This window comes from Pogoniulus pusillus, chromosome Z, assembly GCF_015220805.1.
Source record: "Pogoniulus pusillus isolate bPogPus1 chromosome Z, bPogPus1.pri, whole genome shotgun sequence".
NCBI classification, from domain to species: Eukaryota; Metazoa; Chordata; class Aves; order Piciformes; family Lybiidae; genus Pogoniulus; species Pogoniulus pusillus.
In genome coordinates this window covers 12,192,394-12,206,121 of record NC_087309.1, presented here as the reverse complement: position 1 = coordinate 12,206,121, position 13,728 = coordinate 12,192,394, and the positions used below count along the sequence as shown (strand labels likewise).

The following is a 13,728-nucleotide window of genomic DNA, read 5'->3' as shown; positions in this document are numbered from 1 at the left end:
TCCCCTCCCGAAATGCTGGTATTTGGAAGGTATGTTTTTCAACCTTGTGGCTGTCCATCACTTACTAAATATATTGGTATTACAATGCATAGTATATACATCTACTTTTATTTACTTTGAGAAAGCAATTTCTTTTTTTAGCTGACTTCACAAAGTACACTTTGATACCAAGGATACCCTGCTGGACACACTCTTAAAAGTCCTTTCCATCAATGAGAAAACACCACAAAAACTCCAACTGTTTAAACAATTTCACTTGAAAATGGATTGTAAATACTCATCCTTCTCCTGATGACTGCTCATAATCTATAGACTCCTCAGTCCCAGAGAGAGACTAAGGGCAGATTTTGAAAGGTTCCAGGGGTCAAACTCTCGTTAGGAGTGGTGTGTGAACTGTACTAAATAGCACTCTGCATGGGGTATCTAACTGAAGATTCTGAAGGTGTCCCAGCATTGTTTTAGGGCAGAGGTACACAATCTGCCATCATTGTCACAGGTTGCAAGGGAAGGGGTGTGTAGGTGAAAACACACGGATGAAAACAGATAGTTTCTTTCTTTCCAATAGCATTTTTTTTTGTGCAGGCAAATTATCTTTTCACTGTGCTTTTGGCATAGCAGAGGGATTTGGTGGTTTTTTTGGTTGGTTTTTTGTTTTGTTTGGTTTTTTTTTGTTTGTTTTTGTTTTGTTTGGTTTGGTTTTTGTTTGGTTTTATTTTTTATCTTTATGCTGACCTGTTGTTAGTGGCCAGCATCACCCTGTTGTGGAAATTCCTCCTGTGAGCAATACTTACAGGTATCCCCTTTGGTCCCGGTGCACCTCGTTCCCCCTGTAATCAATAGCACCTAAGTTAGTGTATTGTCATTAAAGATAGTGAAATAAATTACAGTTTGCCTCTACAGCCTCCCTTACTTATTGTCCCCAGGTGAAAAATCATCGGCTCATTCTTGCTCAGAAAAAGAAACAAAAGTGAAGAAGGAATTCAAGAACTTTGCCACTAATTCTGGGCATTTCTCCTAAACAACAACAAGCAAACCAGTGAAGATGAGAAGTGCATAAAAGAGCAGTGTATGAAATAGGCTAAAATACCTGCGCTTCTTCATGCAAAAGCCAAAATTGCAGCAGAGAAAGGAAAGGAAAATGCTTGACAGATAGCTTTGGCAGGACTGTTTGCAGGGCTTAAGGAATGGTAAGCACAGAATAGAAGAAGGAAGATAAGAAGGGAGGGGATAACAGTGTGTTTTCAGCTTAGCAAGGGTAATGAGGTGGTAGAAGCATGTGCGTGGAGGATCTGTCTAGTAAGCCTGCACTTCACATGCGCATGTGCCCACGTTATACAAAATAGTACCTCTCCTCACCTTGCTACCATCTCTCCCTGGGGCTCCTGGTGGGCCCTGCAAGAAAAACAAAGAAAGTGTTCACAAGGATGTGAGAGGTTGTGGAGCAAAGGCCAATTGAACAGTGCATGATGGCAGATGAGAATACTGACCACAGGGCCCCGTCGGCCCTGCTTAATATGCGATATGTCTGGTGAGGGGCCCATAGGTCCCATTGATCCACGAGGGCCTGGCTGCCCGGGAGGTCCAGGTGACCCAGGAACTCCTTGACTTCCTTTTGGTCCGGGAGCCCCTGCAATTGACAGCAAAGGTTACCTACCAGAGAAAGTATTTAGGACACTTCATCAGTGCAAGCAGTGAGGATTTTTTGAACCACTCAATAAACTGGGTGTCTTAACATGCTCACACTGACAACACAACCACCACAGCAGTGTTATGAGACAGAACTACTCTTCGTTACAGTAGCTACAAAAGATGTTCACAAAACATTTAAACCTTATGTGTACAAAAAAGCTGGGACTGCCATGGCCAAGTGGTTAGGGGCACTGACTGGCAAAGAGAAGAGCAGAAATGTCTTTGTTTTACACAAATAAGAAAAGACCAAGTCACATTTGAGGAACATCTCATAAAAGGAAAGCACCAGAAAGCTCATGAGAATGTTGGCTCAAAGATGTCTACATGGCTTGCACAGAAGCAAACCCTTCTCAGTGCTAGGTTGCACCTCTCTTCTGTACAGTACAGTAGTCAATATGTTGGCAGCAAAAAGGCTCTGTTTTTCCACACTCCTTCACATTATTTTCAGTTTCTACTGGTCCAGCAGAGAATATTAGTTTTTAGGAAGCACATGGGCAACAGAGCATATATTCAGTTCAAGAGAAAAACTGTGACAAGCAAAACAGGAAATCACACACCTGAAGCAACATTTGCACACATTGAAGGCTGTTAGAGTGTCACTATCTGAACTGTTTTATAATCAGAGGGGTAAGCCATTTTCTTCATGCTGAAAGCATGCGAAACACATAGAAGAGAGTAAAAAGGATTTAGCAGGATGGAATAAGTGCAGTTAGGATTTTCAGAAAGAGTAAAATCATGATGACTGGTGAACCTTTTGGAATGCTCCTGTGTGCTAGTTTGAAACAGGCTAGAATATTTTGGTGAGAAGAACTAGATCATAGGCTGTGAAAGGAAAACAGTGGTGATGTCTACTTCCCTCAGAGTCTTGCTGAACAAGAAATGTACACATTAGATAACACTCTGGCCATTTTGTCTGCATTCTGCTTTGGGCTTTTGACTGAGCTGCATCTCCCTAACCTCCCCTTCCACTCACCTTTGCTTCTTAACCTCTTGGCTGAACCTCTATTCTTCCTTAGGACTGGGGTAAGGTTGAGAGGGGTAGGGGGAAGGTGCAGGGGTGGTTGAGAGCCCCTCCTGGGGACTCAAGTTTCTGGGAGGGGAGTTGTGTTTCTGTATTACCTTTTACCTTGCATATTTCTGTCTATAACTGTATATACTGTAAATATCTGCTTGTATATTGTGCTGGCTGTAAATAAATAGCTTCATTTATATTCCCAGAGCCAGCTGAGACTAGTTGGGTATTTCTAAAGTGTTGGGGGGCAGGGAACACCCGAACCATAACATCCTGTGAAGACGGTAAGGAGAGGGTAGAAGAGGAGGTGCACAGGGATGGATTTGAAGTGGAGCAGATAATAATCTGTTATGGTACCTTGGACAGATCACTTATGGGGACACCAGATGTAAGACCTGCAGAGTCCAGCCTATGTTAGACTGCAAGACGACAGACGTGCTATAGCCCCCAGAGTCTAATGCAGAGTCTCTAACAGTACTTTCTTTGCACTTACGGCATACTGAGGACTGAAGATACTTGTTCTCCAAGAAAATGAGATAAAGACTCAAAACCCAAAGCAAGGCTACAAAAGTGGAAATAAATGGGGAGGCAGTGGGCTAGTTCAGTAGACCATAAACCAAACCACAGAATCACAGAATGTATCACAGTATCACAGTATTATCAGGATTGGAAGAGACCTCACAGATCATCAAGTCCAACCCTTTACCACAGAGCTCAAGGCTAGACCATGGCACCAAGTGCCACGTCCAACCTTGCCTTGACCTCCAGAGGTTGTGAAGTCCAAGTCCCCTGCCAAAGCAGGATCATCTCGGGCAGGCTGCACCGGAAGACATCCAGGCAGCTTTTGAAAGTCTCCTGAGAGGGAGACTACACAACCTCTGTGGACAGCCAGTTCCAGTGCTCTGTCACACTCACCATAAAGAAGTGAGTCATGTTGAAGTACAATATCCTGCATTCGAGCTTATACTCATTGCTCCTTGTCATAGAATCATCAAATCAACCAGGTTGGAAGAGATCTCCAAGATCATCCAGTCCAACCTATCAGGCAGCACTATCCAATCAACTAGACCATGGCACTAAGTGGGTGCCATCTTGGGTGCCATCACAAAGCACCTACAGGATAGCCAAGGGATCAGGCCCAGCCAGCATGGGTTTAGGAAGGGCAGGTCCTGCCTCACCAACCTGATCTCCTTTTATGATCAGGTTACCCGCCTGGTGAATGTGGGGAAGGCTGTGGATGTAGTCTACTTGGACTTCAGCAAAGCCTTTGACACTGTCTGCCACAAGAAGCTCCTAGCCAAGCTGGCAGATCATGGTTTGGACAGATTCACTCTGTGCTGGATCAAGAACTGGCTGGATGGCAGAGCTCAGAGAGTGGTGGTGAATGGTGCCACATCCAGTTGGCAGCCAGTCACAAGTGGTGTTCCCCAAGGATCAGTGCTGGGCCCAGTCCTGTTCAATATCTTTATTGATGATCTGGACGAGGGCATTGAGTCCAGCATCAGTAAATTTGCAGATGACACCAAGCTAGGAGCAGGTGTTGATCTGTTGGAAGGTAGGAGAGCCCTGCAGAGGGACCTGGACAGGCTGGATGGGTGGGCAGAGGCCAATGGGATGAGATTGAACAAGGCCAAGTGCAGGGTTCTGCACTTCGGCCACAACAACCCCAAGCAGCGCTACAGGCTGGGGACAGAGTGGCTGGAGAGCAGCCAGGAGGAAAGGGACCTGGGGGTACTGATAGACAGTAAGCTGAAGATGAGCCAGCAGTGTGCCCAGGTGGCCAGGAGAGCCAATGGCATCCTGGCCTGCATCAGGAACAGTGTGGCCAGTAGGACAAGGGAGGTTATTCTTCCCCTGTACTCAGCACTGGTCAGGCCACACCTTGAGTACTGTGTCCAGTTCTGGGCCCCTCAATTCAAGAAAGATGTTGAGGTGCTGGAGCATGTCCAGAGAAGGGCAACGAAGCTGGTGAGGGGCCTGGAACACAAATCCTATGAGGAGAGGTTGAGGGAACTGGGCCTGTTTAGCCTGGAGAAGAGGAGGCTCAGGGGTGATCTTATTACTGTCTACAACTACCTGAAGGGGCATTGTAGCCAGGTGGGGGTTGGCCTCTTCTCCCAGGTAACCAGCAATAAAACAAGGGGACACAGTCTCAAGTTGTGCCAGGGTAGGTATAGGCTGGATATTAGGAAGAAATTCTTCACAGAGAGAGTGATTTCCCATTGGAATGGGCTGCCCAGGGAGGTGGTGGAGGCACCGTCCCTGGGGGTCTTCAAGAAAAGACTGGATGAGGCACTTAGTGCCATGGTCTAGTTGACTGGCTAGGGCTGGGTGATAGGTTGGACCCGATGATCTTGGAGGTCTCTTCCAACCTGGTTGATTCTATGATTCTATGATTCTAAGTGCCTCATCCAGCCTTTTCTTCAACACCTCCAGGGACGGTGCCTCCACCACCTCCCTGGGCAGCCCATTCCAATGCCAATCACTCTCTCCGTGCAGAACTTCCTCCTAACATTCAGCCTAGACCTCCTCTGGCACAGCTTGAGACTGTGTCCCTTCATTCTGTTACTGATTGCCTGGCAGAAGAGGCCAACCCCCACTTGGTTACAAGCTCCCTTCAGGTAGTTGTAGACAGCAATGAGGTCACCCCTGAGCCTCCTCTTCTCCAGACTAAACAGCCCCAGCTCCTCCAGCTTCTCCTCATGGGGCTGTGTTACAGGCCCTTCACCAGCTTCATCGCCCTTCTCTGCACACATTCCAGTATCTCAACATCTCTCTTGAAATGAGTAGCCCAGAACTGGGCACAGTACTCAAGGTGTGGCCTGACCAGTGCTGAGTACCGAGGGAGAAAAACCTCCCTTGTCCTACTGGCCACACTGTTCCTGATACAGGCCACAATGCAATTGGCTTTCTTGGCCACCTGGGCACACTGCTGGCTCATCTTCAGCTACTATCTACCAACACCTCCAGGTCTCTTTCCTCCTGGCTGCTCTCCAGCCACTCTGTCCCCAGCCTGTAGCGCTGCTTGGGGTTGTTGTGGCCAAAGTGCAGAACCCTGCACTTGGCCTTGTTAAATCTCATCCCATTGGCCTCTGCCCACCCATCCAGCCTGTCCAGGTCCCTCTGCAGGGCTCTCCTACCCTCCAGCAGATCCACAGCTGCTCCTAGCTTGGTGTCATCTGCAAACTTACTGATGCTGGACTCAATCCCTTCGTCCATATCATCAATAAAGATATTGAACAGGACTGGGCCCAGCACTGATCCTTGGGGAACACCACTAGTGACAGCTGCCATTTGGTTGCCAATTGGTTGCCCACTCTCTGGGCCTGGTCCTCCAGCCATTCCTTGACCCGTATCAGAGTCAATCTGTCCAAACCACGAGCTGCCAGCTTGGCCAGGAGCTTGTTGTGGCAGACAGTTGTTGTGGAGGGCCTGTAGGCCCAAAAAGAGGCTTATCTATGCCTTGCCTTGCCTGGACATGTTTTTCTGCCAGGACTCCTGGTTGTAAACAGGTTGTGTAAGCCACACACACCCAGCTCATGTGTCCCTGGGGTAAACCCATGTTATCCCCATATTTGGGAAAGTCCAGGCAAGAACCTTCTGCCTGTTATGGTAAGGTTTGGCTTACTGCCAACCTGACTGGTCATTAATCTTGGCCCACCATCAATAAATAGGGATGCACAGGTAAACAACGTGCTCTGACCCTACCCCCAGCTCAACTAGGACCCCATTGCAGCACCCTGTTGCTCTGACTCACCTGCACGGCTCAGACACAGCTCTGACCCTCACTTGCAGCGCTCAGCTGCTCAGACCCCCACGCTTGGACACCATTGCATAGCTGTGATGCTCAGAGGCTCAGACCTCATGCTTTGATCTATTCACAGCTCACCTGCCTGAGTACCTTAGATGCAAAGCTCATTTAGGCCTGCACACATATATATATATATATAAGGAGCCTATAGTCTCCTAAGCCAGCTGTGCACATCTGCATGCCATTGTGCTATCAGGACCAGATCCTGCATTGCCTTTACCCACGGAGCTCAGACTCCCAGCAGCGGTGCACACTTTGCATGCCCGCTGCTTATCATTGCCTGGTAAAGGCCACTGCTGCTGAGATAACCAGGAAGCAGATTCCAGATTGTCTGCACACACACACGGCCTGCTAGCGGTGAACAACCATTCTGCTGCTCCTGAAATCCTGCCAGCTGATAAGTCCTGGACACAGCCAGGAGCACCAAGGCAGAGATTGTCCCTTGCCAGGATAACAAAGGTTAGAGAAAACCTATTTCCCCAGAAACTGGGAAGATTTATCCTCTCCGCTCAAGCTGGGAAGATTCCAGCCTCCAAGTCCACAGGCAGAGATCCTGGAGAATTGGACATTAGGCACAGGCTGTGACACACCCCCAGAGGGTGATTAATAACTGATAAGAATTGTGAGTAAAAGCTTTAATACCTCTGTAATATAAATTGCCTCTGCCATAGAGCAGAAAGAGCTTCAGCCCACCCTGCTGGGCAAATAGCATAAAGATCCCAAGCAGCATTAAGCTGCAGGGAAAACTCCTCTCTCTGTTTATAGTTTGAATGTTTGCTAGTTAAATAACCGATTCCATGTACCTATTTTATCCTAAAAAGTTTTCAAAACCGTGTACAAACTTTAATATTAATATACCATGGTTGGGGGTGGTGAGAGTTCAGAATATTAAATTTAATAAATCTATAAATTTTATATAAAATTTATATCACCCCAATTAATTTCTCCCCTCCACCAAATAGGCGTAGGTACTGAGAAACCCCCCTCTGCAACAACAGTGTCAAAGGCTTTGCTGAAGTCCAGGTAGACTACATCCACAGCCTGCCCCACATTCAGCAGGCAGGGAACCTGATCATAAAAGGAGATCAGGTTGGTGAGGCAGGACCTGCCCTTCCTAAACCCATGCTGGCTGGGCCTGATCCCTTGGCCACCCTGTAGGTGCTTTGTGATGGCACTCAAGGTGACCTGTTCCATGACCTTGCCTGGCACTGAGGTCAGGCTGACAGCTCTGTAGTTTTCTGGCTCCTCCTTACGACCCTTCTTGTGGATGGGCATCACATTGGCAGCTTCCAGTCTTCAGGAACCTCTCCAGTGAGCCAGGACTGCTGATAAATGATGGAGAGTGGCTTGGCCAGTTCAGCTGCCAGCTCTCTCAGCACCCTAGGATGGATCCCATCTGGTCCCATAGACTTGTGAGGATCCAGGTGGCTCAGCAGGTCCTTTCTTCCTTGTGGATTACAGGTGGACTATACTGGTCCCTGACTCCATCTGCCAGCTCAGGAGTCCAGCTGTCCTGGAGACAACCTGTCCCACTATTGAAGATTGAGGCAAAGAAGGTGTTAAGCACCTCTGCCTTTTCCTCATCCTTTGTCACTATATTCCCCTCTCCATCTAATAAGGACTGGAGGTTGTCCTCGCCCCTTCTCTTGCCATTAGTATAGAAACATTTTTTATTCTCCTTAGCACTCAATGCCCTCATCCAGGTAATTGATAAAGATACTGAACAAAACTGGATCCACTACTGTTTCCTGGGAATACCACTGGCTAAAGGTTTCCAACTGGATGCTCTGCCACTGATTACAACTCTGAACTGTTGCTGAGCCAGTTACCAATCCACCTGACGGTCCAATTATCTAACCCACTTTTCTTGAGTTTACCTATGAGGATGTTATGGGAGATGGTATCACAAGCCTTGCTGAAATCTAAGGAATATCTGCTAGTCCTCTGTAACAATATTTCTGAAACCAAGCACAATGCTAAAATTCACTGAAATTCAGTAGAGTCTGCAACATTTTTAGTATGACTGGTAGCTGGTTGCAAGGTGTCTTGGCTTAAGTTACAGCCTTAGGAGCTGTCTGGTTTTCTTGTTGTTTCAATCTATACCTTAGAAGAGAAGGTGTGAGTACAGTTTTACTTTTCAGATTCCTTCAAATCTGCAACACAACATAAAACCAGAAAATTGATCCTTGCAAAACCAGATGAGCTAAAACCCCCAAAACATTTGGCACAAGCCTTGGCAAACTGAAAGCACATTTCCTGCTCAGCTAAAGCAATAGGTATTCCTACTGTGAAATGGAGAGTGCTTCAAGACATATTTCAAATACAGGAAATGACAACTGAAGCAGGTTGAGCTATCCCAGGGAGAGGGTGAAATTGAGTACATAGAGGAGAAACACAGCTTGCATGCTGAGAAACATCTGGAGACTTCAGACATAATGGATGATGTTAGACAGTTGGCAGAGGCTGGCCATAATGAGCAGAAAGATTTTAGCACAAATACAGATATAATAATAACAACCCGAGTGTGGAGCACATGAAATCCTGTCACACTGAAGGATGTCTAGAGAAGACCATTGAGGCTAGCGAGGGGTTTGGAAGGCATGTTGTACAAGGAGCAGATGAAGGAACTGGGATGCTTTAGTCTGGAGAAGAGAAGGCTAAGGGGAGATCTTACTGGGGAAATGGATTAAGTTGTACCAGAGAAGGTTTAGATTGGACATTGGGAAAAATGTCTTTACTGAAAAAGTGGTGAGGTGTTGGAACAGGCTGCATAAGGACACAGCCTCAGGCTGCGCCAGGGGAGATTTAGGCTCGAGGTGAGGAGAAAGTTCTTCCCTGAGAGAGTCATTGGACACTGGAATGGGCTGCCCGGGGAGGTGGTGGAGTCGCTGTCCCTGGGGCCGTTCAAGGCAAGATTGGACGTGGCACTTGGTGCCATGGTCTAGCCTTGAGCTCTGTGGTAAAGGGTTGGACTTGATGATCTGTGAGGACTCTTCCAACCCTGATGATACTGTGATACTGTGATAAGGAGGTGGTGGAGTGGTCATCCCTGGAGGTGTTCAAGAAGTCTGTAGATGTGACACTACAGGATATAGTTTAGTAGTTAGGGTAGCTGGATTAAAATTGGACTCAATGATCTTAAAGGTTTTCCCCAACCTGAATGATTCTGTGATACACAGCACTGTTGCACATTCACATCCCTCTGGTCTGTGTCTTACCTGGAGGGCCTTGTTGGCCAGGCTGGCCTGGGGGGCCAGGGATATATGCATTAGATGCAAGCACTTTTTCACCAGTGATTTGCTTGCTAAGATCAGCAGCATTGTTTGGTAGCAAAGCAACCTGCCAAAACCAAAAATCACTTGTAAGATCTTCATTGTTCAGCTGGATAAATTGCATTACTGGTTACGCTTTCCTGTGGAGAAAGAGCATATGTAAACAGGAAAATACAAAATGTGTGATCATACCCTACAGTGAAATGATGAGACAAAAACGTCACTGTGTGAGGCTGTTCTCTTTTCAAGCCACTGTGGAAATACCACCAGTTAATCCAAGTGGAGGGCAATTGACATTCAGGAGAAAGACAGCAACCACATCTGGAAAAGTCTTGTGAGTGCTTGGTTCTTTTCAAGAAACCTCTTCTTCCTTATTTGAAGTTTTCTCAGTGTACTTCCCTTTCTCAGGGCAGCACCTGCTCAGATATTTATGTTTTCAGCCACTGTTAACTTCCCACAGTTTTCAATCAGAGCTCCACATCTTTTGTGGATCTGGCTCTGTGACCATACTATCTAACCCAACGGAAGTCTGGATCTGCTGTGCACAGAGACACAAAGCTAAAGTAAGTGAGAATGTAAGGAGTTGCAAACTCTAGTTTAAAATGTCATCATCCATTACCTCAGATGATTAATTCTATGTTAACCATTGGTGTGTCCAGATTGAATATATTAAATAATTAAACATATTTAGAAAATCCTGGAATTATTTGGTTTCTCCAGAGGCAGCTGAAGGGAGATGACAAGCCAGGAGGCTGGCCTACAGCAAGGAAAGAATTAGTGGTGAGTGGCTGCATGTAGAGTTGGGAGATTAGTTCTGCCAAATGAAATTGAAGAGCTATTTTAGCAATACAGGGACAAATCTGTTCCTGCGTCAGCCTTGTTGTTTGCTGAATAAATTTTGCTCATCAGATAACCTGATACTGGATTCTGCAACATTTGTGTGGGAGAGCTGTATTAAGTAAAATACATGATGACTCCTGCTGTCTGACAATGTTTTAATTGACTATTTGGAATTCCCTGCACTGGACTGTTCTCAAGACTTGTTTTTTAATTATTTGTTACACACCCTCCTGCCCTTAGTGCAAATTTTGTGTTTGCAATGTACAGGGGGGAAAAAAAATCCTTTAACTGGGCAAATAGCTTCTGGTGAAAATGTTACTGCTTTAGGAATGCACTTTAAGGGCAGCCAGTGCTGCTTACAGTTTGAAGCTGAAGTACAGAATGAGGTTCTGAAGGAAGCAAAAGTGAGGAAGTTAGAAATGCTGAGAGATCCTGATGGCATTTCTGAAACACTAGTTTGTATTTTTAAGACTGGAACTATAAATATGATGATAGGAATACAAGGATTTGTCAGCCATTGGTGACTCAGATTTTGGACAGCGCCACTGCTCCAAAGTCAAGATGACTGCACTAAAGAGAAGTAAAGTGACATGATGTAAGTCTTACAAGAATTTGGTAGATTCACTCCACATCCACAGAAATCAGTGGCTGGATGAGGTCAGCATTTCACATAAGGCCCATAGAGTGTTTTTCTATGGTTAAACCTATGAACATGTTCACATAGAAAATAAAGATTCAACATGCCTACTACTCTGGGATGGGCTGTCAGTTTTTGTTTTCCAAAGGAAAACATTTGCTTTGTTTACCAAAGACTCTGAAGCATTCTCAGCCAATATCCCAGCCATTGCAGCACAGATAAAAGCATGAGACTGCTGAAGATAAAGGACTACTTCATGAGTCATCACCTCATACTTGGAGCTGGAGAGGATAATTCAGTAGCTGGTAGCTCTTATATCCACATTGGCCAGGGACCAGCAGATGGAAATCCACAATCCAGCTCTGGTCAGCATACTGAAGCTTTGTTGCATCCATCATGTCCAGAGCAGGATCTTGGCTGGATAAAAATGGAAGGTTGCAAGAACTGTCACAAATGGTGTCTCCAAGGGCTAAGTGTTGGGACCACTTCTATTTAATATCTTTATTGATGACCTCAATGAAGACACAGAATGTGTCATCAGTAAGGTCAGAAATGACACCAAGTTAGGTGGGAGTGTTGCTCATCATAATGGTAGGGAGGCTCTACAGAGAGGCTTGGATAGATTGATGGACCAATGTCAATGGCATGAGCTTTAACGTGGCCAAATGCCAGGTCCTGCACTTGGGCCACAACAACCCCAAGCAATGCTACAGGCCTGGGGAACTGTGGCTGGAAAGCTGCCTGGCAGAAAGGGGCCTGGGACTTGTAATCAAGAAGCAACTGAATATGAGCAAGCAGTGTGCCCAGGTGACCAAGAAAGCCAAAGGCATCCTGGCTTGGATTAGAAATGCTGTGTCCAGCAGGAGCGGGGAGGTGATTGTCCCCTTGTAATTGGCTCTGGTGAGGCTACACTTTGAGTATTGTGTTCAGTTTTGGGCACCTCATTACAAGAGGGATGTGGAAGTGCTGGAGTGAGTGCAGAGGAGGGCAACAAAGCTGGGGAAGGGCCTGGAGAATAACGCTTATGAGGAGCAACTGGGGGAGCTGGGGATGGTTAGTATGGAAAAGAGGAGACTGAGGGAAAACTTCATGGCTGCCTACAGCTACCTACAGCCAGCAGTGTGCCCAGGTGGCCAAGAGAGCCAGTGGCATCCTGGCCTGCATCAGGAATGGTGTGGTCAGCAGGAGCAGGGAGGTCATTCTGCCCCTGTACTCTGCACTGGTTAAACCACACCTTGAGTCCTGTGTTCAGTTCTGGGCCCCCCAGTTTAGGAGGGACATTGAGATGCTTGAGCGTGTCCAGAGAAGGGTGACGAGGCTGGGGAGAGGCCTTGAGCACAGCCCTACGAGGAGAGGCTGAGGGAGCTGGGATTGGTTAGCCTGGAGAAGAGGAGGCTCAGGGGTGACCCTTATTGCTGTCTACAACTACCTGAAGGGTGGTTGTGGCCAGGAGGAGGTTGCTCTCTTCTCTCAGGTGGCCAGCACCAGAACAAGAGGACACAGCCTCAGGCTGCGCCAGGGGAAATTTAGGCTTGAGGTGAGGAGAAAGTTCTTCCCTGAGAGAGTCATTGGACACTGGAATGGGCTGCCCGGGGAGGTGGTGGAGTCGCCATCCCTGGGGCTGTTCAAGGCAGGATTGGATGTGGCACTTGGTGCCATGGTCTAGCCTTGAGCTCTGTGGTAAAGGGTTGGACTTGATGATCTATGAGGTCTCTTCCAACCCTGATGATTCTGTGATACTGTGATACTGAGGTTGTGGAGAGGCTGCTGCTGGTCTCTTCTCACAGGTAATTAGTGATAAAACAAGAGGGAATGGACTCAAGCTGTGACTGGGTAGGTTTAGACTGGACATTATGAATTTTCTCCTCTTGGAGAGAGTGGTCAGGCATTGGAATGTGCTGCCCAGGGAGGTGGTTGAGTCACCAACCCTGAGTGTGTTTAAAAGTCATTTGGATGTGGTGGCTGAGGATATGGTTTAAGGGTTCACCTTGTAGAGTAGGCATATCAGTTGGACTTGGTGATCCTCAGGGTCTTTTCCAACATGAATGTTTCTGTGATTTTGTGACTGCCATGCTGCAAAACTCTGTGTAACACAAACCAACAGAGGGCTCAGCAGTGCCAGTGCTGCCATCTTAAAACTGAGATGCAGAGATAAATCCTGTGACTACCCAAGACCATTTTTTTTTAAAACATCTTTTTGTGGGAATATTTCCTGTGTCATCAGTGGGCATTCCTCCTTAAGGTTGGCCACCACTGAGTGACAGATGAATAGACATCTTCTTTAAAGTTTGTACCTAACATGTCTGACCAGATCCTATTTTGGGCATCTGTTGCTGCGAATAATTGCTATCCCAGCTGGTAAACAGACATCACTTAGCATCTAGCTACTTCCATTAATATTCTTCAAGTTATATTGCAAGTGTCCAGGCTGGAGTTAAAAGGTGCATTTAGTGCTGAAGATTCAACA

At 46.6% G+C, this 13,728-nt stretch overlaps 1 protein-coding gene across 1 annotated transcript in view; it reads right to left on the bottom strand.

Moving 5' to 3' along the window:
* Positions 1-13,728, bottom strand: part of CCBE1 (collagen and calcium binding EGF domains 1) — a 158,155-nt gene that overhangs the window by 4,307 nt on the left and 140,120 nt on the right. Inside the window, exons 7-10 of the mRNA XM_064140299.1 lie at positions 9,731-9,851; positions 1,488-1,627; positions 1,357-1,392; positions 792-827 (exon numbers count right to left, since the gene is read on the bottom strand). Of these exons, the coding sequence (XP_063996369.1) occupies positions 792-827; positions 1,357-1,392; positions 1,488-1,627; positions 9,731-9,851 (333 nt within the window). The remainder of the gene's footprint in view (positions 1-791; positions 828-1,356; positions 1,393-1,487; positions 1,628-9,730; positions 9,852-13,728) is intronic.